General features: G+C 41.5%; 1 protein-coding gene across 2 annotated transcripts in view; it reads left to right on the plus strand.

Moving 5' to 3' along the window:
• Positions 1-27,353, plus strand: part of LOC126567918 (optomotor-blind protein) — a 119,248-nt gene that overhangs the window by 85,196 nt on the left and 6,699 nt on the right. For both annotated transcript variants that reach the window (XM_050224281.1, XM_050224282.1), the window contains 2 exons: positions 19,090-19,236; positions 19,333-19,409. In XM_050224281.1, the coding sequence (XP_050080238.1) occupies positions 19,090-19,236; positions 19,333-19,409 (224 nt within the window). The remainder of the gene's footprint in view (positions 1-19,089; positions 19,237-19,332; positions 19,410-27,353) is intronic.

Below are 27,353 nucleotides of genomic sequence, written 5' to 3' on the forward strand. Positions count from 1 at the left end.
AAGCAAACATACACAAACACACACACGCAGGCGTGTAGTGAGGGCTTTATATCCGTTCTTTTATGGCCGCATGGAACATGTTCTATCTGCTCTTTCACACATGAGAAGATTGTTTTTGTGTGATGCATTGTACAATAGTGCATAGAAACGTGGGTAGAGGACGCTCGCATAATGCATTAGACCTGCTGCGAATTTTAACATATATTTTCTCAACATAGACAGTTCTTAAACACATAGCTAGGAAGGATTTATCACAATGTACATTAAGACTTGAAGTCTAGTAGAGAGTACCAAGGTTCAATTCCCCATCGAGAGCGTTCCCCTGCGTGGTATTAGCAAGTTTTAGTAAGCCATTAGATGGCCGGCGTGACATAAAAGGTCGTCAAAGCCAAGAAGGAGCAAAGCAATAGATTGGTTTAAATAGTTTTGCTTAGTTTTGGAAAATTAATACCAGAGTTTTTCCCATGTTTGAACGTAAGGCAAGAAATTTTGGAAACATATTTTAAACCCTAACGAGTGAGCCGTCTAGGAAGATTTTTATAAAAATTATTAGCTACTGTAGACATGTTCTAGAACTTGAAGTTTTCATTTCAATCATTTTGTTGATAAAAAAAACAAAATTTAAATTTTTAATCAGAAAACTTGTAATCCGCTTAAAGCATGCCAATTGTCTCAGAAAGCCTTACGGGGAAAATCATCGCCGGGATTTCTATTTACTGTAATTATGAGCAGTCCCAATTTCTCGTTGGATAGCACACAATCAAAAATTCGGTACTTCAAGTAGAAAACCCGACAATCTAAACATTTACTCAGATCGAGCTCCTATGTCAATTGACATGCTGTCAGTGCTGTCAGTACTGTCAACATATTTATCATTATTTTAGCGTCAATGTGTAGCAGCTTTCATATGCTATCCATTTATTGTATAATAATATTTTTCAACCCCATTTGCACTCGATTAGAAAACGAAAAAAAGTTTCTTATCCGGATTAAAATAGTCAATTGAAAATTGACTATTGCTCATATGCAGCAACCACAATGGTAGGAAGTGTGCATTGGCTATTTAAAAATTACGATTGAATCACTGCCCCAAGCCCCAACAGCCAGTATCTCACGGATATTGTCGTTTTGTCGGCATTAATAATAATCCGGCCTCTGACCGCCGGCGGTACCGTTTGATGTTTTGTTGTCCACCGACGGCATATAAAGACAGAAAACTGATGGAAAAAAATGGAGGCTAGTCGGTAAAAGGGGGACTCACAATAGAAGAAAAAAAAACCTCTTTTCCCTGTGTCGGAACAACCAAAAACAGCTTAATGTAAACATCGGAAGTAGTAAACGAAAGACAAAAAAAATCCAAAAACAACGGAACATGATTCTACACCAGAAGCTGCAATAATGAGAAGGAAATGAGACATGGGAAACGTGGAAGCCGAAGGCAAACAAAAACCCCGATTACATGTGCCAATTGGTCAGTGGAAAAAAAAAACGCTTTAATGCTTCGGTCAAATGAAGCAACCCTCTTATTGGCTGCTTGCAAAGCGATCTGATGTGCTTTTTCTTACTCCTCGCTTACCTCACTCAACCAAAGACAGACGCTAATAATGCAAAAGTAAATCTTAGCCGCAAACATGACGAAAGATGTCAAAAGACACTGCCGCCCGTTTCAGACCATTTCAAAGGAAGCTTAATTCCAATATCGAAAACAAAAGCAAGCGAAACCTCTAAATCACGCAGTGCAAATAGAAGCGTAGAGGCGGCATAAACGACGCTATCAAAAGAAGAGTTGCGTGCGACAATATAAGCACACAGCGGTGGCACTCCCTTCAAGCAATTGGTCACCGTGGGATCGAATTACAAATTCATGCCCGGTGCAAATTGGGAATGTGTCGAAAAATAGTAAATGTTTGTCTTGAGAATGATCAATACGATGAACACGATGATGAACAAATCGATTTGCAATTCAGTTTGTGAGTCAAAAATTGATAATCAAAGCATTGTTCCCGAGATCCTGCGCAGCCTTTAAAAATTTTAACGACATTGTTGCAGATCTTTACAAGACTAAAAATTTGAATTTTATAATTATTTTGTGAAAAATACTTGTGCAGTTCATCAACCAAACATGTTCAGAGGGTCGAAACTATTCATATTTGTTTTATTATTTTTCAAAGAAAGCTTAGGTCTTAACATAGTTGATTCCTCATCACTAGCATCCTTGAAACGATCGAATCCAACCATAATTCCGAATGTGGAGCTAGGCCACTTATAAATAGCATTTATGAGCACATTGAAAAAGCTATTAATTAGTACATTGTTGCATCGTAATTGCCGAAGCGTACAAGCAAGCTGCAGTACAATTCAATCGCTTTCTTATCTCCAGGCCGAATCGTACAAGGCGTTCGTTTTGCTCGATGCGATAAAAATCGCCTCATGGCAAATGTACCATTTCCGGTCTCGGTGTCTTGTGAAATTCCATCTCAAGCGCAAGGTGATTCTTTGATTAATGAAACCATTTTGTAAAAAGGAAGAGAAGGGGACAGAACAACCTGTTTGCTGAGCTTGAAATTGGCAGCATGAAGTGATGAAGCAATAAGTCCATGAACGCGTTAAGCGACAAGTGTGAGATTGCAAGAGTTCTCGAGGCGACGAGAAGTCGATGCACAAAAACGCACTTATGCACTGTTGGACTAAAGGTTGAGGTACATCAACCATTTTGAAAATGTCCGCTTGTAATTGGTTAAAGCTCATCTACATTCCGTCAGAAGGTTTTCTTTTCTTCTATCGCGTTCTACTAATTGAATTTTAATGATATTCTAGCCACCCTTTCTCGGGCTTTTAAGAGCGAAAAACTTTGAAGCGGTCTTTTCGTCGATGGTAATGGTATGGATTTCTATTGGTGATACAAAGTAGAAAACACAGAAGATGATTCAGGTCAAGTCACTGATAAGGTGTGTCCAGTTTAGCTCTGATGGATCCCGGGGCGTCCCTAAAGATCATACCACGATCCGAGTGTTGGGCCTAGTGTTGGAAAGCGAAAGCTCACGCTAATCTCCATCGATCAATGAGGTGGTCTATTGCGTGAAGTACGCACAGTGCAATTAGTCTGACTGTGTGTGTGTGTGTTCTGCCTAGTCTGAACAGGACTTTTTCCACCGTCTTTTTTTTTCTGGTATTGTTGTTCAGCCTTTTCGCCTGAATAAATTAAAGACCCTTTAGAGCACCAGACGCTTAAAACCGGCTGCGTAAATGAGTTTATTTATTTATCGTATGCAGCCACGGTGAATGGTTTTTCTTTGCCGGTGGGCCCTCACGCTTCACCTCCACCTTAAACCCGAGGTGCCATTTTCCAACACGGACCACACGCGGTCAGCACAAACGGCTGAAGCAATTCAACCAACGCGAGCCGAAGACGAACGGAAAGTAACTTTACAAACGTCGCGCGGAACAACACGTTCGCCTTAATGGCATCTGACACATGATTAATTTTTACGCCATTACAACGCCAATCCAGTCAGCCCGCCGCGGGGCAAGTGACAATTCCTTCTTCTTGGTGTGTTTTTGTTGTTGCCTTCCAGACACTCTTCCTCTCTAGCACCAGGGGTGGAACCAGTTCTTTTGCAAGGACCATTAGCTGCAGCTATTAGTTTGCGTGCTTTGGCAAAAACGCGCAACGGATCGATGGATGGATGGATGTCGTGCCATTACCGATGGTGATGGTGGTAGAAGCGCGAGTGTGCGTGTGTGTTTGCGTTCGATGTTTGGCATACGATTAGCATAATCAAGCCCCGAGTTATGATGCGAAAGGATAATTGGGTGATTGAGCGCGAGACCAGGATCATCGGTTGGGGGGTTGCGTATGGAGACCTGCAGCAGCGGGACAAAACAAGTGAAGGACCTTTGGTGGAATAGGTTTTTTTACCGACGCGTTTCCGCTGTAGTTTGTACTTCGGGTAGACCGAGTTTGACAATCGATAATCAATTCTACGTATATTACATATATTCTGATATGAGTTTGCACAGATCCTAGGTCCTAAATCGCACCGTACATTAGCAAGTCTCCAAAACAAGTTGAAGAAAATAATTTACACTCTGATATGACGACTGCAATTTGTTTGTCCCTGAAACCGAAATACGTGTAAAGGTGTGAAGTACCATCACAGCGTAAGGACTTCTTCGTCCCTACAAACTTCAAGACATCTCGACCCACCATTTTGGGATTCCATTCAATTGCTTTTGTCTGTAGCTTGATCAGGTGCCAGTTCAGAGCATCAGGTGCCACAATTGCTTCACGGTCTAGCGCCATCGTCTGCCATTTCTATGTTATGGACGTTCATTTTGAAACCCGTCTGAAGTGGTAGTTCCGGAGGAAGAGGTGAAAGCCGTGCCGATCTTCACATATCAAGACCAACTGCCAAGATGAACCAAGATGAAGCAGAACTACAGTTTGAGCTTCATCAGATAGCCTGGACACTTTCTAGTCCAGGCTAATCTTCATTCAAATACACTAATAATTCGTTTTCAACACATTACTTCTTTCCCTACTCATCAAGCTTAATGAGGAGAGAAACCCCATACGAATTATCAATAGAATTAAATTAAAATATACAAATGCTCATACCGACACGTCTTACTGCACCGTTTAACCTCTTTCCATCAACAAATCACAGCACAATGATTGGCTCTTTTCGCCGAACACCTCACGCTTATCACATGATAAACACCGTGCCTGTCAAATCCTCTCAACAGCGGCGCCTTTGGATTGACATTTAAGCTGATAGTAACCAAAACCGAGCCACCGTTATCGTACCGTAGCAAATCGGGAAAGTAAGAAAGGCAAAAAAATGGCTGCGTTCACATCAACATTTCAGTAGAGATTCGAAAGCACCACACTCGATCAAGCTGGAACGGCAGTACCGAGACTTATCAGTTTTCATTTTAAATCTGGCCGTATGTGCTGGTGGGGTGAGTTACAAATAAAATTAAATGATGTCACGCCGGCGATTACTACGAGAGAGAGAGAGAGGGAGAGAGCGAGAGATAGTTCCCAGGCGGGGAAAATACAAAGTACACAGCACATCAAACGCTTCAAAGCCGCCGTATCGGTTGTGACCTAAAACGGCATCTTTTGATGATTTTGTCAAAGCTTTCAAAAGCCCAGCAAAAGTGTAAAAACAAAATAAACTGTATGTTCTCTTACTTGTTGAGCTGTGTTTTTCAGTCTGTATGTTTTCCGTGCATGCGAGTCTTAACATCAAGCCTTTTTAAAGACCTTGATCTTGAGTAATTTGAGTGGGTTTATGTTTCATTTTGTTGCTGTTTTTTTGTGTGTGTGTGTGTCCGTCCACATCAGTAGCCTTCCCTTACCTTCTTGCTATTAATGGCTATCACTGCAATCCTTCTACCGATACGCAGGCCGGTGAAGTTCTGCGACGTTCTTAGGTCTTTTCCGTTCACTCCAGAACGATATATGGAAATAACCAGTAGCTGCTGGCGAGGCGATAAAAGCACTAATGAAACGAATTTTTATATGTTCGGTTGTTGTTTCTGCGCTACGTTTCCCCCCAAAAAAAAAAACCTACAAATTTCATTCATTTATTTCAAGTTTTGTTTTCGTCGATCCACCGCATCGAGCGTGCTGTGGAGAGATGGTCCGAAGGCGCTCATCTCCAGCTCGCAGGTTTGCAGGGTGTATTGAATTGTTTCTTTCAATTTCGTTGAACTTTTTTTTTGGTAGAAATGGGGAAAAAAAAGAATTGAGATAGCGCACAACATTAAATGTACCACCCAAAACGCGACGCGAGTAAACAAATTAAAACGAATACTTTATTGCAGCTTGGCACCGGTTGGACTGGTGGAATATTAAAGAGAATTTTCAATGAATGTTCGGTTGAAGATTCGAGCTCGTTTTCCAGAATCTTTCCCATTTGCTTTTCTTTTATTTGAATGAAATTTTCACCTCATTAAGTGTTGACATGTATAAACGGTTCTAGTGGGTCACTCGACATCAAACACCGGAAGCCTAGGGGAAGCATTCATTTCTAAGCAATTGGTTCTATTTTGTGGTTCGATGTACACAATAATCTTCAATATTTTATTAGCCTAAAAAGCTCCCAACCAAAGGTGTCTCCTAATCGGCACCCGGAAACGTAATTTACACGCGTTTGACGGGTTTCAAAAGAAGAATGGAAAACCTTTCGGAGCCAAGGTCTTCACTTTGAACGCATCTCAGCACCTCATAAAGATGGTGAGTTCATTATTATCTAAATGTGTGGCTGTTGGAGAGCATCCCTCAACCCTCTATAAAGAGCCCTCGTCCGATTACATGGGTGACTTCCCGCCCCGGCTAAGCGACGAACCCTTTAAGTGAGACAAGCTCTTTTCTTCGGGCTTGTGTGTGATAATCGTGGATTTCAAGTCCAAGAAATAAAAAAAAAAAAAAAAACATAACCGCTCCAGCTCCCGTTGTCTAATAAAGCTATCGTTTTTATCGGCGCATCCTTTACGCGCTTTTCCATTTGCTTTTTGGTGGCTCGTTCGAAAAAGCTCGCACCGTCTTGGTTGTGTGTCTAATTGAATATTCCACTATTAATTACCACACCACGCAGACATGGTTCGGGTTTCGGTTGTAGTGATCTTTCCTTCTGTTCGGTTGTCGGTCATGTCACTCATGGTGCGTGCGTGTGTTTGTGTTTCGAGTCACTTCGATATCGAAAGCGACGTTTGGTTCGGTAGGTGGCTCATTAACGTACGGCGCTGATGATCCACCACTTCCTTTGTAATCGCGCACGATCCCACGACTTTTTTTCTCTCATGGAAAAGACCAGGAACGGGTTGGATCATCTTTTCACCCCCCCCTTGCCACCTTCCCTCAGAAAATCCGCGCGGTATAAAGTGGGGGGGAATTTTTCAAAAAATTCCATCCAACAATCGAATACCGTTTGGACCACACGGGATGCTGCCTTGGAATACCTTTCTTTGCGTATAATTTTCATTCCCATCTTCGTCCGTTCATTTATTGTCACCCCATCGCAGTCGCAGTTGGGAGGGTGAAGATTGAGAGTCGTTTGCATACGGCGACTTCGGCTCGGTGATAATAAATAAATTGTCCAATCAACACCCGCCGTCAGCGACACGCACGCTCATGTTTAGTGGGCTTTGAAAAGATTTGTGAGCTCATATCCGATCATCCGAAGCTTCTGCTATGATAGTAAATGCTTCTTATGCGATCATTCAAAAACTGCAGATCATCTCAGCAGAAAGATACGATCGATCTTGTTTTCAATTTTCAATTTATACCTAGAAGAAGATTCAATCATTCTCTTTGTTTAACGTTCAATGGTTAGAAGATGGTCAAAGTAAGCGACCAATTATATCTGGGACGTGCTTTGCTATTAAATAAAGAACTTGCCAGGTTTTCCTAAGATGATTTAAATTCCAAAGGGCATTCTTGTCTAAGAGGACTCATTGTCCAAAGAAACTCGTCTTCCAAAGGAAGTTTTCGTTACATTTCACTAGGATATCAAGAAAACTAGCAATTGAAGACACCACGTCGTGCAAGAGACCTTGTCTTTCTTGTGACTTCATAGCCTGAAGTGTGTGGCAGGGAGAACGCCCCTAATGGGAATCGTCTCTTGGTCCTGCCGTGTGAAATCCGTTGAAGCTCGAAGCATCGAAGTGATCTTGTCAAGTAAAGGATCTCATTTTACACGCATTAAACCAGATTCCAAAACTCAAGCTCTGAGTCACTCATATCCTAAAATTTACTGACTAGTTCCCTTCTAATAAACCAGTTACGAAATAAATTCTAAAGCCCCATTCTTTCTCATCCAATCGAAACAAAGTTGCTTGAACAAAACTATTTCCTCTCTTTTTTTCCATCTCACATTTTGCTCTCCTTTTAAAAGATGCCAATTTGTTTTCCCTGATCACATTATGCGGTATTTGTTCTTATTTACTGTTGATTCCACAAATACAGCCCATCAAGGCACCGCCTCGATTCGGTCCTTATTTCTGAGAAGTCAATCAGTGAAGAATTTGGGTTCGGCAGTACAGGCAAACCGTAAACCTGCGAAAGCTTTCGTGGAAGCAATTAGTCGAATTTTAATTAATTCAAAGCAAACATTCCATTTGTTGGAGAATTCTTCTATAAGACTACTACCCATGTCACATAAACAACGTTTCAATCGATTGGGTTTGTTTGGGGATAGCAGCATCTTTTGTTTGTTTTAGCTTAGAAAGTGTTGTAATTCTGTTTTTGAATTGTTTTTCATATGTTTTAATTTATTGTCCATCGATGCAACGCCTCTATGAAACAGATAATAATCAATTTGTCAATTATTGCTCCTTGCTGCCGTTATTTATGGTCCGCCGAGAGTGTTTAAAGTACTGTCCACTGGTAGTAACTCCTGCATGTTTACGACCACCATTACAATTGCTCACCCGGCAATCAAATCACTCATACAGCACGTACAGTTCCGTATTGAAAGCATTGTGCACAACGCCCCGCCCGAGAAGGTGTTTTTAATGAGCCAGGTTTTCTGCTGGATGTCTCCAGCCAGTCAGTCAGTCAGGAAAGCTCATCACGTACTTCATCACGCACACCGGACGATCAAAGACGATCGGTGCTTGCCCATTAACGCCAAACAAACGCCCCTTCTGTGTGCTTGTCCAGGAGGAGGGGGAGGAAATTTGCCATAAAGCACCGACGTTCGACAGGCTTGACAAACTTCACTGAAACATCGCTATAATAATGCCAATAATAACGTCATTAAAAATCCTTTCAGCGCCAAATCGAACTTCGAAGCTATTATTCCCTCCCCAGCCGTAATAGACGCACAGACACACACACACGCGCGCGCCATAAAGGCGTAATATTAATTTCATAATTTTATCATTTGATCATTCCTGTCTGTCTGCTCGATTCGTTGTGACGGGATGTTCGATGTGCGGGACACGATTGCGATCGAAACAAAACGGATCGAGCAAAGCACGGCAGACCGCGTCGACCGTTGGTGCGCACCAAAACCCCCTTGTGACCGTACGGAACGGTTTTATGGTTCGGTTCGCTCTCGATTGATTTTTTAACGATCTGCACTGGGCGGCCCTCGTGTGGCGCATATCATCAGCATGGCCAGCAAGCCTTTTTCCGTTCGCAAATGAGTAGTGTCGTAAAAATATTGCTTTATTCCTGCCACGATCAACCGGCGATGATAGGCGGAATGGTTCCGTGAAAAAAAATAAGCAGCCAAAAACACTCGCATTCTCACGCGCTATTTCATGATCTTGCCGATGGTGGTGTCTATGAATGATGTGTGGAATGATTAGAAACTATCAAACTTATCCCTTTTTTTTTTGGGGCGCTATCCCTCTCTAGCCCAGGTTGCAACTGCTTCATGCCTCCCGTATCTTGGAATCTTCCTACGACCACGTTTATGGTCTCTGTGGTTCGATTTACGAGCTAGACATACCCCTGGAATCGCGTTTTCAATCACACGAGTCGTTCGAACGAATCCAAAACGCTTGCACCACCACACATTGGCCGTTTGTGTTTTTTGTTTGGAAGATCGTAAATTAATTTGAAACATAAAACACAAACTATTCCCGGCGAGTTTGATGCAGCATCTACGTTACGAAAAGTTTTTTTTTATGGGGCTGGCGTTTCGCATTCGGTTTGTGGTGGTGTCGGGGTGCCGAAAAAACATTCGGCCCCGACCGTAAAAAGGAGTGAAAATAAAATCCCGCCACTGTCCGGTCCGAAAGAGATGGGGTGGAAAAAATACGTTTTTCTTCTTTATGGGAATTAGTAGGCAAAGAATAACGATAAAACTACCTAATAATGACGACGGTGCAGATGATGATGATGATGATGATGGTGCTGATGAGGATGAAGGCGACGTCGACGACAATGATTATGATACCCCCATTGTCTTCGGGCGACTCTGTTGATGGTTATTCGTAAGCTTATTAGAATATTTATACGGTCGTAAAAGGTGAAGTCGGATCGGATGGGAAGCCTGGCCCAGTCACGTTGGACACCTTCCAAACCGGTGTCGGTTCATACACGGTTTTAGAGTTGGTGATCGAAAATTAAAAGATTACAAAGTATTAACATGATCAGTGGGTATTGTTTTGTATTGTTTGTCGGTTTTTTTCTGATGCACTATTTTTTTTTGGCTTTTTTCGATGCAAAGAGGGAAAATACAACTTTAAAAATGACTGTAATCTTTTATTGATAAGCTATAATGTGAAAGTATTGGTGGTGATTTGTAAAATTCTTGCAATATGCAACAATTGTTTGCAATATAATGAATTAATTGCGGCATTGGTGAGTATTGCGAAGAAACAGATCATAGTTTAAAGAAACTTCAGCGCATTTTACAACAGATGGCGTTATTCGTTCATTGTAGTATTCACCCATGAACATAAACGATTTGAAATGTGTTAATTTCAATTTTTTAGTAGCATATAAATATTTCTTTTTTTTTGGGTAATAATTTATTACATGTAAATAGAACATCAAACATGACAAATATTCTTCTTCTTCTCGACTTCTCGACGCCTTCTAAGGCACGCCGGCCATCGAATGGTTTAGTAGACTTGCTGATATCGCGATAGTTTGGATAGCAAGGTATTACTAAGCAGTTGGTAGTGTAAATCACAGTGGATGTCTACCGCATGAAGTTGATCCAATGAATTGTTTTGTTTTATTGCTCATTAAGAGCTAGCATTCGGGTCTCTGAAATGGGAAGCTCCTTCCCACTAACACCTCTTCCGAACGGTGCAAGATAGTGAAACTAACCAACACTTCTCCAATTACCGGTCAGAAAAATGGTCCACAAAATATGATTCAAGTTAAGCTCATAATTTCCAAGAAAATATTTCCAAAGCAAACTAGCAAACCCATCTTCATTTTCCATGAAAAACTACTAAAATCGTATCACATGTACTGTACATCAATCATAAATATGCTCATCCTTGTGCAAATTTATTAGGCCTTACAAAAAAAAAGGAAATGACCTCAAGAAACCGCCCCAGAAATTTGTCATTGGGATGCGTCTTTGTGCGATGTGTAGCTTAAAGATAAGAACCGCATCTGTTTCGCAGCGGGAGCATACCGTTTTTATCACTGGCACCTATCTCTCTTGCCGAGTGCGACCGCTGTTGCCAAATTTTTCATCCCATCCGAAGACGGTGCAGCAGCACCGAAAAAAGGATTCAAATAAATTCCTGTGCAACACTTGTGCCCCACTCGTGTGTGTTTTGGCTACTAAATCGTTCACCTGAGCTTTGAATTTCAATGCCCATTTTTTGGTTGTTTGTTTGCTTATTTGTTTTTGTTTGTTTGTTTTTCGAACCGAGCGGATTGGGATGGGCTGGCTCGGGTAGCTGATTTATGTGCTACCATTTTACGCCCAACCCTGCCTGTAGCGCTAGCGTCAAACGGGATCTATAAATCGTGGATAGTATGGGGTTGAATTTCGATCCCAACAAAACACCCAGAAGCCACGACGCGAGTCAAGAAACAACGGGTAAATTAGACGGATAAGAAACATAGATATCAATTTAGATAAGCAACGTACGGAGCGCTCTTGCGCGATTTAATTTATTCGAATTCATTAAGCCACCAGGTTTTTCGGCTTCGGCAAGACACTGGGTGTGCGTGTGTGTGTCGCCTACCTCTTAGCTGCATAAATTCGAGCCAGATCGGATCGAGTGTGAGAAGAGAATGTGAGTCCTGGTGTGGATTGAAATTCCAAATAGGAAACTAAAATTCCGACCAAACGCTACATCGATCCCCGAGGTGGTCGCTACGGTTGATAAGAGAGCGAACGAGCCTTATCCGGTCCGTGACTTGGATGAATTGGTGTGGGCGCGAAATGGGCATTTCTGAAATGTTCGCTTCCCATGTGAAAAGCAGGCAGACAAAGAAAAATCTGTTTTTGGGCCGGAAAGTTCGGTTTCGAAAATCCGGAGGCACTTTCGGCGCCAAATTGCTATATCGAGATAAATTTATGTGCCAACCTGGGTTGGAGGCAAGGAGCGTTAATAAGCAGCGGACAGAAAACAAACATGTATTAAATCAACAACCCTGCACCTAGGAGGTGTGGGACATAATGCCGCGCTAGCTCATTAGCCCCGGCGAGCCGTGAGATACGGACGGGACGAAACGGTGTCGACCGATCGGCCGGTCAGTGTCAAAGTGCGATCGATTTAGTATTCTGCGAGCCGGTTTTAGCAACTGGCTGTCGGTTTCGATAACGGCCGCACTCGTTGCTTGCTTCCTCCCGCAAAACCCGGGACATTCACAGACTCACCGAAAGCCGGTTAAATGGTAATTATCTAACGGAAGGTGGCAGCAGCAGCAGCAGCAGCCACCCGGTTCACGGGGAACCGGTTCCGGAACGTTTCGTTTGCTGCGTGCTACGTGTGTTGAGATCAAGCAAGCAGGCCCCGAAACTGGGACGGGGGAAAAAAAAAGGTACAAACTAATTAGTCCGATTGAAAATCGATAGACATGTCATCGCACACCGGTAATGAATCGATCCGTCAAAAACCACCCACCGTGGAGGATGCTAAAGTCGGTGGGCTACTCGGTCTCTTTTTTATCGTCTGCTCTGGTAATCTGGTAATGGTGATCCACACTGGTTGGAAGCGACAAATGGTCACTCGAATGGCCATCTAACGAAGGTAAAGGCAATCTCAATCTCTCACTCACATGCACCGTATTGGGAAGAATAAATGAGCAAATCAATGTGAGCAAAAACAAGACGTTTAGTGTGCGGGACTTTAAGTTGGTGAGTTGGTGAATGCCTGAAAGAGATATTTACTTGTTAGTACACAAGCAAATGATTGTTGGAATAGTGCAATACTGTTACATATTGATAGCTAAGGAAGTGACAGCACTGACAGCTTTTTAAGTTGACAGAACGATGAGATTCTAGCGAAAGTTTCTTGTGCCGGGTTGAGTTCTTGATTGAAGAGCGTTTTATGAGCACCTGACGTTTGCAGCAGTTAGCTTTACAAGACAAATTAGAAACAGCTCGACATTAAATTCAACAGTGTGATATTTTTTATGATTTTGGAGATTATCTGTGACTACTAATAGCCCTCCTTATTCAATTGCTTTACAATCCCTAGAAGTCTTGGACTACCGTTTCTAGCTTTCCTTGACTTCCATCCTTGACTGCCGTTTCAAGATTGGCATCGCAACTGCCTCGACCACCGGGCTTTTTTAATAAACAGTCCTAGCGCCATCTATTTTAAAACACCATGAACTAAAAGTTAGTCTAGCTCTTATTTACTTAAGGACCGTACGAACCTTAGTCTAATTTAAAACTTCAGTTAACTTATTTAATTATTAACTTAGTTAGCTCATGGTATGAAAGTGGTCTTGACAAAACTTTCAAGCTTGAAGATTATCTTAAGAAATGAAAATATTATTTTGATGAAGTTTTGAAATACAGTAGCAAATGAAGTAAAAATTTTACGGATCATTTGCCTAGAATTTTGGCTATTTGAAAGCAATGAAAATGACGATCGCTTAATATTCCTTTCTTATATCAATTTCTAAATGTTATCATTTTCTTCAGTAGTTAATTACCAATCCTTTTCTTCATTTATTCCTCTCTTTCTCCTCTCTGTTTTCTTGTCTTGTCTTTTTCTTTCAATCCTTTTCCTCCGCTTCTACTGCTACAGCTTAATGCATTCTCCCACAAAACAGTTAAACCATCTATTTAACGTATTGATTGAAACAATATTATTAACGCACCAAGCTACCGCATCACGTTCGCCACTGTTCTATGGTCTGTCCACGGAAGCCCACCGATGGGACCTCACAGCGAGCACGCACGCTGATAAGATAGCGGGTCGGGTCGAACAAAGCTGTTTGAAATGATGCGTTTTTTCTGCCTTTCTGTGGGGTGTTTTTCTCTCACTGATTTCTTAATGGCTCGTCTCTTTTCTGTCATTTCTTTTTTTTTCTGTTTTACACTAGAACACACTGAAACACCTTTGATCTTGAAAAGATCGTTTTTATTCTTAAAGAACAAAAAAAAGTTTTTTTTCGTTTGACAGCCGTACTAAATTAAGAGGAGATGAAAGCAACACAAAAAAATCATTTGATTGCGGCATTCCAGTCAGCACACTAAATTGATACGTTTTATTTCTCAGCCCCTTTCGGGTGAACGCTTCAAAATGGGGAAAGGGCATTTGACTTTTTTCTAAAAATTATTTAAAAAAAAAACACACTAAAGCCCACCCAGAAATTCCCGGATGCAGTGAGTGCAGTCACCGTGCTGCACTTTTCACTGGTTCGGCATGGATTAAGACAGGATTTGGTGTGTTCGAGTCACGATCAAACTCAACTCGAGGTTCGATTTGTCACACTGGGGTAGAAGTGGACATCACACCGCCCAGCACGGCCACAGGGCAACTGTTAATTAATCCATCGTAAAAATCCGTATTCCAGTGCCGAGTCAGCTTTACGACTTTTTAATGTATTTCTGCGCTTCGCCGGATAGGGGCCGTGTGGGAAGCTTGTGCCGAGAGAAAAACAAAGTCGTTTTTATTTTTTGCACACTGGATGTAAGGCTTTTATAGAACTTTTATCTCCCGTTTCGATTATCTCCACCAGATTGGTAATCGTAAAAATGTTTTGTGAAGCAAAAAAAAAAGCACAAAACGTTGACGGAGTGAAAACTGTGTGGTCTCTTTTTTGAATCGAGAAAAAGGTTCCAAAGCTAATAAGAGCACCCATTACAATGTCAATTTCCTCGGATGGAATGTATTGGCAGATAGCACACCGGGTGAAAAAGCCGACGAAGACTCGTAATGCTTGACGTCAACGAAAAAGTCCTCCGATTTTCGAATCACTCAGGAGTTAATTTGTCACTTCCCTTATGATTCCGCGTGCTTCGGTTTCCTTCCAAGCTCCAGTGGACAAGTTCATAATAATTACTCACCCCATCGTAACTTCCGGGGGCACACTGACCGAGCTTCCGGGGTGGTTTCGCTAGAGGAAAAAGGTCGAAGATGACCACCTGCTCCGATCCCGAAACTGCCCAATAAAACCATTGTCAATAAATCGGTCGATGAAGCTGGCCGCCCAAGATGATTATCCCACTTTCGGCTTTGAGGAAAAAAAAAAAAACAAAACAAAACCCAAACTAGCCGGTTAAAAATGTTAACTAGAAAAACTAGCTGATGCCCGCAGGTGAGCAATTATGGGCACCAGAAAAGAGAAATGGAAACCCCAACCAAAACGCCTCACCAATTCTAAAAACAATCAAACGGTCCCAAACGAGGAAGTTCCACCCATTAAAACGGCGTCAAAAACGAAAACAAGCCGAGACGGCCGGCCGACGGATGGGGGGGATGCAGGATGCTGTGAAATTATGATTTCAACCCGGGTGGTGGTCTGTTTTGGGACCTACTGCGAGGGACACGGTGAGAAAACCGATTGGAAAAGGTCTTTTTTTTCGCTATTCGTTTGTGTCCATTTGCTTCGGAGACTTCATTCGCGGGTCTTGAAGTAGACGACGAACGTTATTAATGTGGTGCTGCGCACACCACCCAAAGGCTGGAATACCACGGAATATTGGCTCGTGAACCAACTCATTTTCCACCGGCGACAGTGACGGTGAGTAGATTACGGGGTGGTCGTGAAACATTCATTCAAGATCCGGCATACACGAGGGTGGCCCTTGTAAGCGCCCTCAGCAACTTATACACACACACACACACAGGAGGATGGAGAGGAACTGAACTTCACAAACTTATTCTCCCCACCCGAAGAAGACGAACAAATTCACCACACTAAGGGCGGCTTTGCAGCGGTGGTGAAGCGACGCGGTATGCAACTTTTCCAGACACGAAAAACGATTACGTTGACTTTTGCCCTTAGGCAAAACGGGGCTTTTGCAGCTTGGAAGCACTTCAAACGGGTGGCCCAAAAAGGGGGGTGTTTCGCGTGCGCGCACACATACACACACACACACAGGCAGGCAGAGAAAAGGGGCGTGGTGTATTTGAGTGGAGGCTTTTTTTTATCTTGCTAGCCTATACTCACCACGCTGACTGCACTTGGTATAAGTGCAGTGAGCGAAGGAATGAACCGAATGGCAGTTTAGGTTCGGGATCAATTATTCCGTTCCGTAGACACTAGATTGACGACAGTAATGTACTAACCGATGATTGAAAACCATTAAATTATTGGCCTCAAAAGTGGAAAATTCACTAATGTTTTGTGCTCAGTCGAAAGGTGGAAGGTTTTCAATTGAAAATGTCAATTTGAATTTCCTAAAAGAAAGTTTGTATTTTGGAAATCAAAATCGGACGGATCATTTTGTGTAGATCTAAACTTAATTACATTTTATCGATCAAGTTCCTAGCACTAAGTGCAAGCGAATGTGTTACACGCGACTATTCTGCGTAGATTATTTCTTTATAGCAAATGACGTTCATCATAAGGGCAATACTAATGTACTAAGATCATTCAATGTTGCTATAATTAGTTATAACATCATTTGTTGTGTTTTTTTGAACGCATTTATAAGTAAAACAACTTTAAAGATAATGTTTTAAAAGGTCTGTAAGAACAAATTACTTTTAAAAATTAAAGATAACTACTGAAAATAAAACCCTGTGAAAGCTATTCTGCATTGAAGATTGTATTTTGTGGTTGAATTGATGTTAGTTTTTAAAATGTATTGTTCAATGCTGAAGACGGCTAAAAATTTGATTCTTCTTGCCTCCTGTCTTGAATTCCAGCTCATTGAATACACGACTTTTACAGAACAATCCCTGAAAATTTGTATCGAAATATCAACTTAGTTCAAAAAATAAAATTTCCAATGAGTGACACCATCTAGACATAAAACTGTAACAAAAAATATTGTTTATAATACATAAATCTGATTTTAAATGTTTAGCTATGTTGCAAAACGACCTGAGCTGGACCGTTGTGGCCATCAGATCGAACCGACAAAAATAAGACGCCCCAGAACGAGTGGTGAAATTATTTCGACCACAACGGTGCGATCGCCGTGCACAATCTTTCGTGATCGCCAAGTGAGAGGTTTTTACGAGTGTAGGAAGTTTCCAAGTGGGACTTAAGATGGAAAAATTAACAAGATAATACTTAAACCCCCATCTGGGCGATTGAGCTTTGCACGGAGAGAGAGAGACGAAGCTGGGAACGATCGAAGCTGGACGCGTCTTTTGGGCGTCTCTCGATGGCCTACCACCGGCGGTGGAGTATGATTATTTAATCATTATTTCTGACCCCTACCCTTGCTTGCCGGTTCCCTTGCCACCCGCCACTACCTCGCATAAGCCAACGTCGGACCATGATTGGACCGGTGCGTTTTTTTTTTTTGTTCCTCGTAAGACGTGGGATGTTTAATGAAATGATGATTGGGACCTCCGGGATTCTGGGGTACCTTTTTCGCCTGTTTGCTTCTTTTTTTTTTGGTCCGTCGTTTTGCTTCACTTCACTTGGAGAATTCGTGAGGGTAATTCAGTGAGGAATTGATAACAGCTTCGCAAAGGTGCAGAAAGGAGAGTTCCGAGTGAACTTTTCCTCGTGATGGCGACAGTGTGCGATCGAGAATCGTGGAGGGTAAATGTTATATCTTCATCAAGTGAATGATCAACCGTTTTGTTGCTGCTGATCGTGCTTGTCGTGCTGCTTGGCTGGTATATAGTGGATGCTGCAAGAAAGCGATTTCAATTGGAGTGTGTCTGTGGTTCGCTCTGGACAGCGTACAGTGAATGATAGAGATTAATTTGATTTTAGATAAGCATAAACGAGGTATGATAACTATCAAAGTAGCGTTTTCAAGAAAAATGATCACTTTGGTGTTAATTTACAACCGACCAAATGCTATCGAAATGAAGTGAAATTTTAATTAAAATGTTTCATTAAATCCGCGAGCCAGTGGAATGCGAAATTTTATCCAAGCTAATGATCATCCTTGGCTCGTTAACGTTTGAGCTGTCTGCAACGAAGCACAAGGTAACGGATCTGCCTAACACACATCACACTTGCCAGGTGGTAAATCAAACTGATTTGCTACTGGTGTTGGCTTTGGACAGATAACATTCAACACACAGTTTTGTGAATGGGTGTTGAGTGAATTGGCAAATCTTCCCTCTCTAAAGCGCAAACACAGATGAGAAACTTCAACGTCCAAAGTCATTAAAAGAGCGAATGATTCTAATTAATCCTGCAATGAAATTAATGAGCGACCTTCCCGGGAGGCATTTGACTTTCGACGGAATGGTGTGAAAGACGGTACAAAACGTTAGCAAAATGTGGCAGAAAGCTGTCAAACATTTTATGTGCAAAAAACTTTCGACACTAAACGGATCTTTAGACTAGACTTGAAGCTCATGAGCTTGTTTCTTCCCGCTGTAACAAACAGACAAACGATTCTAACTCGCTTCAAAAATACCCAAGACAAAAGAATTACTTGAGAAACTTGTGGCCAGTAAAAACTCACCACACGATGGTCCCAGGCTTTGGGTGTGTGGTATAAAAATCTCATCTCCCACAAGAAAAGGCATAGCAAGCCCTCATTGACCTCATTATGCTTTCCGAACTGCCGCTTTCGGGGAGAGAAACAGTTTTACTATCATCTTTGCGTCTTCCGGTACAGTCCTCTGTTGGCCGTCCGATGTGTGTGGTCTCCGGATTCGGGTATCTTTTATTCAACATCTTCTACATCCGGTTCCAGCTTCCTAACAAGGGTCATCAGTAGTTTGTTCACTTTATAGTGGGCTATTTTGTTTACTACCTCCATTTTTTTGGCGCTTGCTATTGTTATCATTCTCTAACTCGTTTGTTTACGCAGGATTTTTATTTTTCTTTCCCACCTTCTGCTCACTTCTGTAGCGTAGTTTTAGCATGTAAAGGTGGAAGAAATCGTTACACAGAAGTTCTCTGTTGTGACGGTTTATATTATAATTAATTTAAACGACTCATACTCAAAACGGTCTCAGATCGTTCCAATTCATTTTGCCCAATAACAAAATAGTGTCTTTGGCTAACCTCCTTTATGAATGGTTTTCTTTTTCCATTTCCATTTGCAGACAATCCTGAATTCGATGCACAAGTACCAGCCTAGATTTCATTTAGTTCGAGCAAACGATATACTGAAGCTACCGTACTCGACGTTTCGTACCTACGTGTTTAAGGAAACCGAATTCATAGCCGTAACTGCATATCAAAATGAGAAAGTGAGTACAAACGCTACGGAAAAAAGTATAAATTGCTAATAAAAATAAATACTAATCATTTGTACTTGTGTTTGACCACTCTTTCCTCGTTGACAGATAACGCAATTGAAGATAGATAATAATCCTTTTGCGAAAGGATTTCGTGATACTGGTGCCGGCAAACGGGAAAAGAAGTAAGTACTTTTATTATGGCTTCCTTTTTAAATATCTTTTTAACTTGTTCGATGATGATGATATTCTTTTAATTCTTCGATCAAATGACATTTTTGTAATCCTTAGAAGGGAACATTCGTTTACATATTTTCTTGACAAAAGGATTTTAAGTGTTTTACGATAGAGGGCGCTAGAGTAATCAGTTAGCAGCCAATATCTAGCCATAGAAGCCTACACTAAGTTTTAAGGGCTTTTCAAAGGGTTTCCCAGTACTTAATAGTTCATTTATTTGGTAATTATAAATATTGAAAATATCAATCAGCATGTGAATTGTGAGCGTTTGGTTAGGTTCTAAACTGTTTCTGTTAGAAGCAACTAGGTTGGAACTTAGTAAAAAGAAGTTGACATTTGGCACAGCTTTAATTCGGGTAAAAGCAGAAGACAGATACAATCATGAAATGTAGCAGAAGACATTATTGTCTATCTTTAACATTCTTCAAAATTCTGAAGTTATTCTTAGAAAAATGCTAATGATTGAGTTTGAAGAACTTAAACTTGTAGCATTGTTATAATATTTCATTTTTTTTCTTTTTTTTTTGCTAATTTAAACTCAACCTAAGTTTAACAATAAACCCTGTACGGTAGAATGGGTAGAATGTATTGGAGATACAGGAACTGGTACATGTTGTGAGTCTCAGTGAGTAAATCGTGAAATATTTATATATCAACATGCATGTGCTCAGGGGAATATAGATGCATCACTACTCTCGGATAGGACATTTCGAGCAAAACAACATCCCTCTTCTTGACTGTTCAATGCTCTCGAAAAATAGATTCCTAAAGAATGCAGCCACAGTGTCGTCACATGCACACAGAACGTCAACACAAAGGTTAAATATGCCTTCAAGGGAAAGGAAACTAAGGAATGGAAAATCAATACCGTTGAAAGTGCGGTTGATTTGTTTGCACTGACGTTCGTTCGGGATATCGTTTCAGTTCCTGCCATTTCTTATTGACAAACTGTGCTTGTGTGTGTGTATGTACATTGCGTAGGATTGAATTTTCACCCCACATAAAACAAGCGAACTTTTGTTTGTGTTGCGGAATAATCCCGGCACAAAAGATCCAGCTTTCAGATGTATGATGTGACAGTGTACTTTACTTAAATCACTTATCATTATCCCTGTCGGAATGGAACGAGTGGGCACTATGTTTGCGATCAGTAAACCACATCGTCGAAGGATAGTTTGCTGTTAAAATTCGTCGAAATCGTTCAGAAGAAATCGGATACCGACGTTCAAGCGTGTTGATGCAATAATAAACATCCCAGCCAGCCTTACAATTCATGCATTCCACCACAAACCCCACAAAACGCGCCCTATTTTCACAGCGGGAGTTCACCTCAAAGCTGGATTGCGAAAACGCAGGCTGCTAATGATGTTGCCAGAGTGAAAAATAACTAGGATGAAAGATTGTACCACTTATCCTTACGGCAAACAGCAAGAATTTGTATCAAATTCCATTTTTGGCCATTCCCGGTGGCTATCAACGCACGATCCAATAACGGAAACAACTGAAATCAAGAGCAAGAGTTGAGCAGCAGGACACAAAAATTTGCCACAATCATTTGCTACCCTTTTGCGATACTCTCGCACGGCGGCAAGAAAGGATAGCTAGCCGTGCTGGCGATGGTGACAAATATTTTGACACCCATGTAATCGGTTGGCAGTCTTAGGGGATAATCATAGGGTTTGGTAGATTGACGCTTAAACCCCTTTTTTCCTCTGCGGATGTCCCGGTGTGATTAACACGCTCTTTGACGCGCTTGGAATTTGTGTAAGGGAAGAACATTAATCGAAAGCATTTCCCACCGATGATTGATGATGTATTTTTGTTTGAAGATACATAAAGGAGGGAGTTTGACTAGCTGCAACGAAATGAGATAAATTTCAATACACTAAACTGCATTATGGCAAAATACTAAGCAATTTATTTGCAAATTACTCATGCAACCAGATGACTTCATTTCACAGAACAACACAGCATGAACCGAGCGTTTTTCTCATTGTTGCGCATCAACCACAGGAAAATTTGTCATTTCAACTGATGCATTACATCATTTACTGCCCTATTGTTAGATGGTTTGTTGTTCACACCAAGTCCAACCACGACATTCGACAGCTGTGAGCAATGCCGTGTTTCTGCGTGTTTCGTTTTTCTGTCATCTCCACGTGTAAATCTCAACAACAACCGTAACATCACTGCCGAAGTCCACATCCCGTACCAAACAACACATCACACAGATGGTGCCAAGTTTTGCACGTTTTATGCCACCCGTACCGAACGAAGGGCCACACCACATCCCGTCCATCTCCCGACCCTGGGTTTGCATCTTTCTAAACACCGGAAGTTGATTGCGGGAGTAAATCGAATAAAGTTCACCGGATGCATGGAGCGGGGTTTGTCGCATCAATTCAATTGATGTTTTGTGTAATTTAATTAAAATTGTCAGGAAGGCAGCAATTTTCCCCGTACTACGCCGTACAAGACGATTTGATGCTGAGCCCTCCCCCAGCGGGATGGCAGCTTCTTTATTGTTGGTGAAGTCGAACCACGAACTATTCCGATGACGTTGAGCAATGTCCCCAACGGAGGTTTGTTCGCTCGGATGTCGGAAGTCATTCAAAAATGTTTTACACTCACATATTTGAGGGAAGTACTTCAAAAATTCCGGGACTCCTTTTTTTACCATGGAAACACTTCAAGCAATCTATCTTCGTTGCAAGGGTTGATTGATCTTTCCAGCAGATAGACTTGAGTAGCTTCAACGCTACAACCATACAGTGAAACGTTCACAACACGTTGTCTAGGACATTAATTAACCTGCCCCCGAAAAAATCCGGCAGCCAAGTGTGCTTGATTCTGCCAGGATGTAATCGGACAAGATTACGACCAAAAAAAAAAACCCGGACCCAACCCAAACGAACCATAACCTCTGAACAATCTGCCTTCTTCAAGAGGGTCAAAGATACATCCAGCAAACAAAAAAAAAAAAAAAAAAAAAAAAACATGACCGTGGCATGAACGATGGACCGGTATACCGGTGCAAAACCTTTCGATATCAATTATCAGATCTTTTTCTAATCCTATTTGTATCGGTGCTCTTTTTTCCTTGTCCGACGATAAGGGGAAAACGGATGTATTGGCTTACGGCATGCGTTGACCATTCGACCAAAAATTGCAAGCAAACCGGGATGAAAGGGATGAGATGTATCGCAAAAGCAATCAATTCCCAACATCATCATCATCGTGGTCGTTCTTCTTCGTCGTCAGTAGCAGCAGCAGCAGTAAAACCCAACATTAGGACATTCCTAATCGCTGCTCGATCGTCTTTTAACGTAATCCTCCTTACTTCCGTAGTCGTTTGTGTCTTGTTGGACAAGACAATCTTACAAGGAAAACACGAGGGTTACGGGGAATGTTCAGTATGTGGGACGTTTCGGGATGCAAGCCGGGGAGGGAATCGAATTACAACGCTGAAGCGGATCGAATAGGGTGACCGCTTCGGTTGATTTCTTCGCTCTGCTTCTCTGATTGCTGCTGGTTTCGGTTCGGGTCCGGTCCGGGTTTGCCGGAAGGATCAGGACACATTTGCAAATTTTGCGTCCAAGCACGCTCCCGAGGGAGTGCTTGTGGGGTGCGCTTTTTAATTCGTTTCTTTCTTTTTGATTCTCCGGAACTAAAGGTTTTTTTCGGTGTTTCGGAAGGATAATGTTTTATCAGAAGTTTTATTTTTTATTTTTAAAGTGAAGTTAAGAAACTTTTAAAATGAAATTGGTCATCATATTGAAGATTGAATGAAGCCTTTACCGATATTTATAATCTGAGCAATGGATTTTCTTTAAATTAAATTTTCAAACACCCAAACCGTGTTCAAACTTTAAAGGAACAAAGAAATTAAATTCAACCAAATTAATGTAGCTCCATTGAACATCAAATAAAGCATTTTCTCGTGCTCTATAGAGACTTCCTTCTTAAGCGATTCTCATTCCAACAGCCTGTCTTCCTTTCTCAATTTATTCAGCCAAATTTTCCCGTTCATTGATCTGCCCATTTCATCCCATTTGCACCTCAAAGAACATATTGCATTGTGCAAATAGATTCTGCCAACATCGGACATAAACCACCACCCAAGAAACCATTTCGCCATGAAACATAAAAGAATACAGCGTAAATAGAAGCACACAAAAAAAGGCGCAAAATGAGAATGTAACATGCCAATTTTCCCTCCACCTCAATTGACTTACACAGCCGAGCAAATTGCACCGTACAAAAATTACCTTCGTGCCAGGAACTGGAGAAAACACACCTCAAGAATGCATAAATACATATAAATAAAGATTAGCCACCGTACTGTGGCGTCGTCTTTTGCCGTTCGAACACATGTGGTGCGGTGTGATTTGTGAGCCTGTGTGTTGAATATATTCCATTCACCTTCAATCTAATGGTTTAGTGCAAAAAAAAAAGTAGCTAGGCGAGCGAAACCGGAAAAAAGGAAATGTAATTCCAGCTCAAAAAAAGGCGTTGGTGCTAGCATTTTTGGAACGAACGCCTTCACCGAAGGAAAATCGGTTGGCTGTAATGTGAAAATTACAAGGCAGCTTGTGGTCGCCTTTATGCCGCAGGATATGGGAAGAAGCGATTTTTATGTGTCGCCTCGCCCTTTCTTCAGTGCCACATGTACACACGATTTGCCAGCCAGACGCAAAGGAAACCCGTTTAGGACGGTAATTTTACACCTTTGAAGTGCGGGATGGTTTGGAACAATTGCTTTTCTTGTTAGCGATTTTATACACAAATTTTTTGTAGCCCCCTTTTGCTATAATTTAATTTTTTTTCCTACAAACCTATTTTTATAGCATAACAGTTTTACACTTATAGTAGGTCAAATGTTTATGCCATCGTTACCGATTCCTTTAATGTCACGCAATTAAGCGAAGAAAAATTACTCTATTAAACGATCGCTTCGAGCGAGCCGACCATTTGTGTCCTGCCCGTCCGTAGCCATAAAGTCATCAAAAGCACCCAAGGAACGACAGGATGGGAAATAGTTCAGCAAAACGATGCACCGGAATGGAACGCGAAAGGCATCATTCCAGATGGAGACAGGAAAATGACCTACTAGTCCGTGCCCCGTAGGGCAAAAGCATCCATTGGCCGTGCGAGCGAAACATTGAACCAGATGCAGCAGATGCATCGGCCACGAGACGGACAGAGGATTGCATGGTGAAGCAATTAAAAAGCTTTTAGTAGTAGTCATGACTGCCTGAACTTGGCTGCCACTTAGCAGCAGCTCTTTGGTTTGGTTGGTTTTATTTTAATGTCACCGAAAAGGGGTTTGCTGTTATCGCTGTGCTGTGGCAAAAAAAGAAACAACCTCATGTGTCCGGGTGCAATGTAATGAGCTTCAATATGACATAATTTCATTACAACCAGGCACCAGGTTGACGGATGTTCGCCGGTGGAATGATGTTGTTATTAGCTGTTGTAAAAACACACTACATACAGCTATGTATACAGCAGTTAATGCAAGCAGACCAAGCCGGTACTTCCTAGGAAGCTTCACCGAAAACGAGGCAAATCGTTTAATCGACGAACATTTACTGTAAGCGTTTTTTAACAACATGCTTATTTGCTTGCTGCCATCTTTAATCGAGCAGGATGATGATTGCCCTGTCGTTTAGTAGTGACAAGAGCGAAAGCATATGTTTTCTCTTCGTTAAACTATTTTCCACGCGAAGCCACAACAAGATCGTGGTAGTGGAGAAGCTCTCGCTCGCTCGCCGAAAAGGACATCTCGAGAAGACAATTAAAAAAAAAATCGTCAATCTAATCGGTTTTGAAGTGATCTCCACTCGAGAAAGCATGATGAAGCTTATTTTTGCCTTCGCGAACTACTCATCCGTACGAATTTCGCTAAACCAACAGAGTTTTTTCTTTTGCGAGTTGACAAAAGACTTCCTCCGAAAGTACAGGAAGCGCTAGCAGACACGTGTCACAGGCTAATACAGCAGGAAAGCGCACAAACACAAAAGACCCGGTTGTGTGGGACGGTTGAAGTGATATTTGTCAATTATCGTAATAGTTTTTTCAGAGTATCAGTTTCGGAAAACTCACCCTTATCAGCTCTAGTCAGGACGAGATGCCTGAGACGGGTACCGAAGAAGAGAACAAAACGGGACACCCTTTTTTCGCAAGAATTGATAGTGCACACACGCGTGCGCGCGCGCGCTCCAGTCATCGGAACAGTTCAATTGAGCTGTAACGAACGGTAACCACTTGCTGGAGAGTGCAGACAGTGTGTTGACAATTGGGAAGATTTATGGCAGCTGTGGTCCTACCCCCGGGGGCAGGCAAACTGGTTGGCAGCGTGATACGTACGAACTGCAAATGAACAAATGTGACCGGGGTGTACGCGGCCAGCAATTAAGGGTACAACCTTGGTGCAATGCAGGCGGAAGATTTGTTTTTGGAAAAATAGAAGGTGATTTTATGGTTGCTGATAGTGTGCGCGATAACTCGGGTGCAGGAGGGTTCATGATATTTGACTGGATTAAAACATATCTCACAGTGTGATTTATGTTGGAATGAAGGTAATGTAAGACGGAATGTTATTATTTTTATCACTTTCACATAGTCATTAAAGATCTGACGGTAAGATGTTCTATGAGATAAGGTTCAATAAATTAACTCAATATATAGCAAGTCTATTTTTGTATTCGATAGTTTAAAGAAGTATTCCAATTTGACAATTTGACACTTCGAAATTCGAGGAAGCTTGAAGTTTGCAAATTCAAGTGTTTTCCCTATGTTAGGATAATTGATAGAAAACCCGTGAATCCTGCCAAACTTAACCCTCGAGATAAACCTACGAACTTACAGGAACTTGTGTGATAACGTTTAAAAGTAAAGTTGTGGTAATAATAATAATAAAATGTCTCCCTGATGTCTTCTTCTTTTTCTTCTTCTTGATTTGAACAACCTGTCAAGGCCATGTACTTGGAAAGTATTCCATACGGGTGCAGAGTTCGGATAGGATTCGTACCGCAGCCCTGCCGTCTGATGGCTAGCGACACTGTCGAATCAGGCATTGGACCTCGGAAATTTCTCTCCGGATCATAGTGCCCTATATCTTCCTGTGTTATAGAGTCAAAACTAATCAAAAGCAATTACATTTTGGCTGTAAGTCGACATCAACCAAATTTAAAGCGAAAATGAAGCAAAATTAACACAAATAAACACTACTGTCAAGAACTATGATTAATTCTAGATCACTCAGAATTTAAGTATCTTCCCTCAATCTTCTACTGATCCTTGAGTTTTTGTTTTAAGATTAAGATGAGATTCCAAACCCAAGAAATGGGGCAGGGAAATGAGCTCATTTTCATCAAAGCTTCGTACCAAGGGCTCCAACGGTATGGAGGTCCTTCAAGAACCATAACTTTCCGTCGAACGTCACTTCCGCCCGTTCACTAGCAATATTTTGTAGATTTTCTTTAGCATCAACTCGGTGAGCTTTAGGAAATAGAACCTCAATAGTTCGTTCATTCGTTCAATGAATATTTGATTCCTATTTCCTAACAACATCAGAATATTGAAGTACTAGCTGTACTTCAAACCAAACTAACGATGTGTGTAACTGCATGAAGGATAGTACTTAAAAGAAGCTAAGAAAATATTCACTTTTGCGAATGTACAGCAACTTCCACAAAACAGAGAGAATACTTAGAAAATATTAACCCAAAAAATACGATAGCTTCTTCGCTTCTAATGCTGCTCCACATACCCAGCACGGATAACATAACCTCACAATAGAAACATGTTACCTCATTTCCTGTGCTCTCATGTAACAAGACGTCTCTATCTGTTACTATCAGTTCTTTGTAACCCACGCAAAAAAAAGC

This window comes from Anopheles maculipalpis, chromosome 2RL (assembly GCF_943734695.1).
Source record: "Anopheles maculipalpis chromosome 2RL, idAnoMacuDA_375_x, whole genome shotgun sequence".
NCBI classification, from domain to species: domain Eukaryota; kingdom Metazoa; phylum Arthropoda; class Insecta; order Diptera; family Culicidae; genus Anopheles; species Anopheles maculipalpis.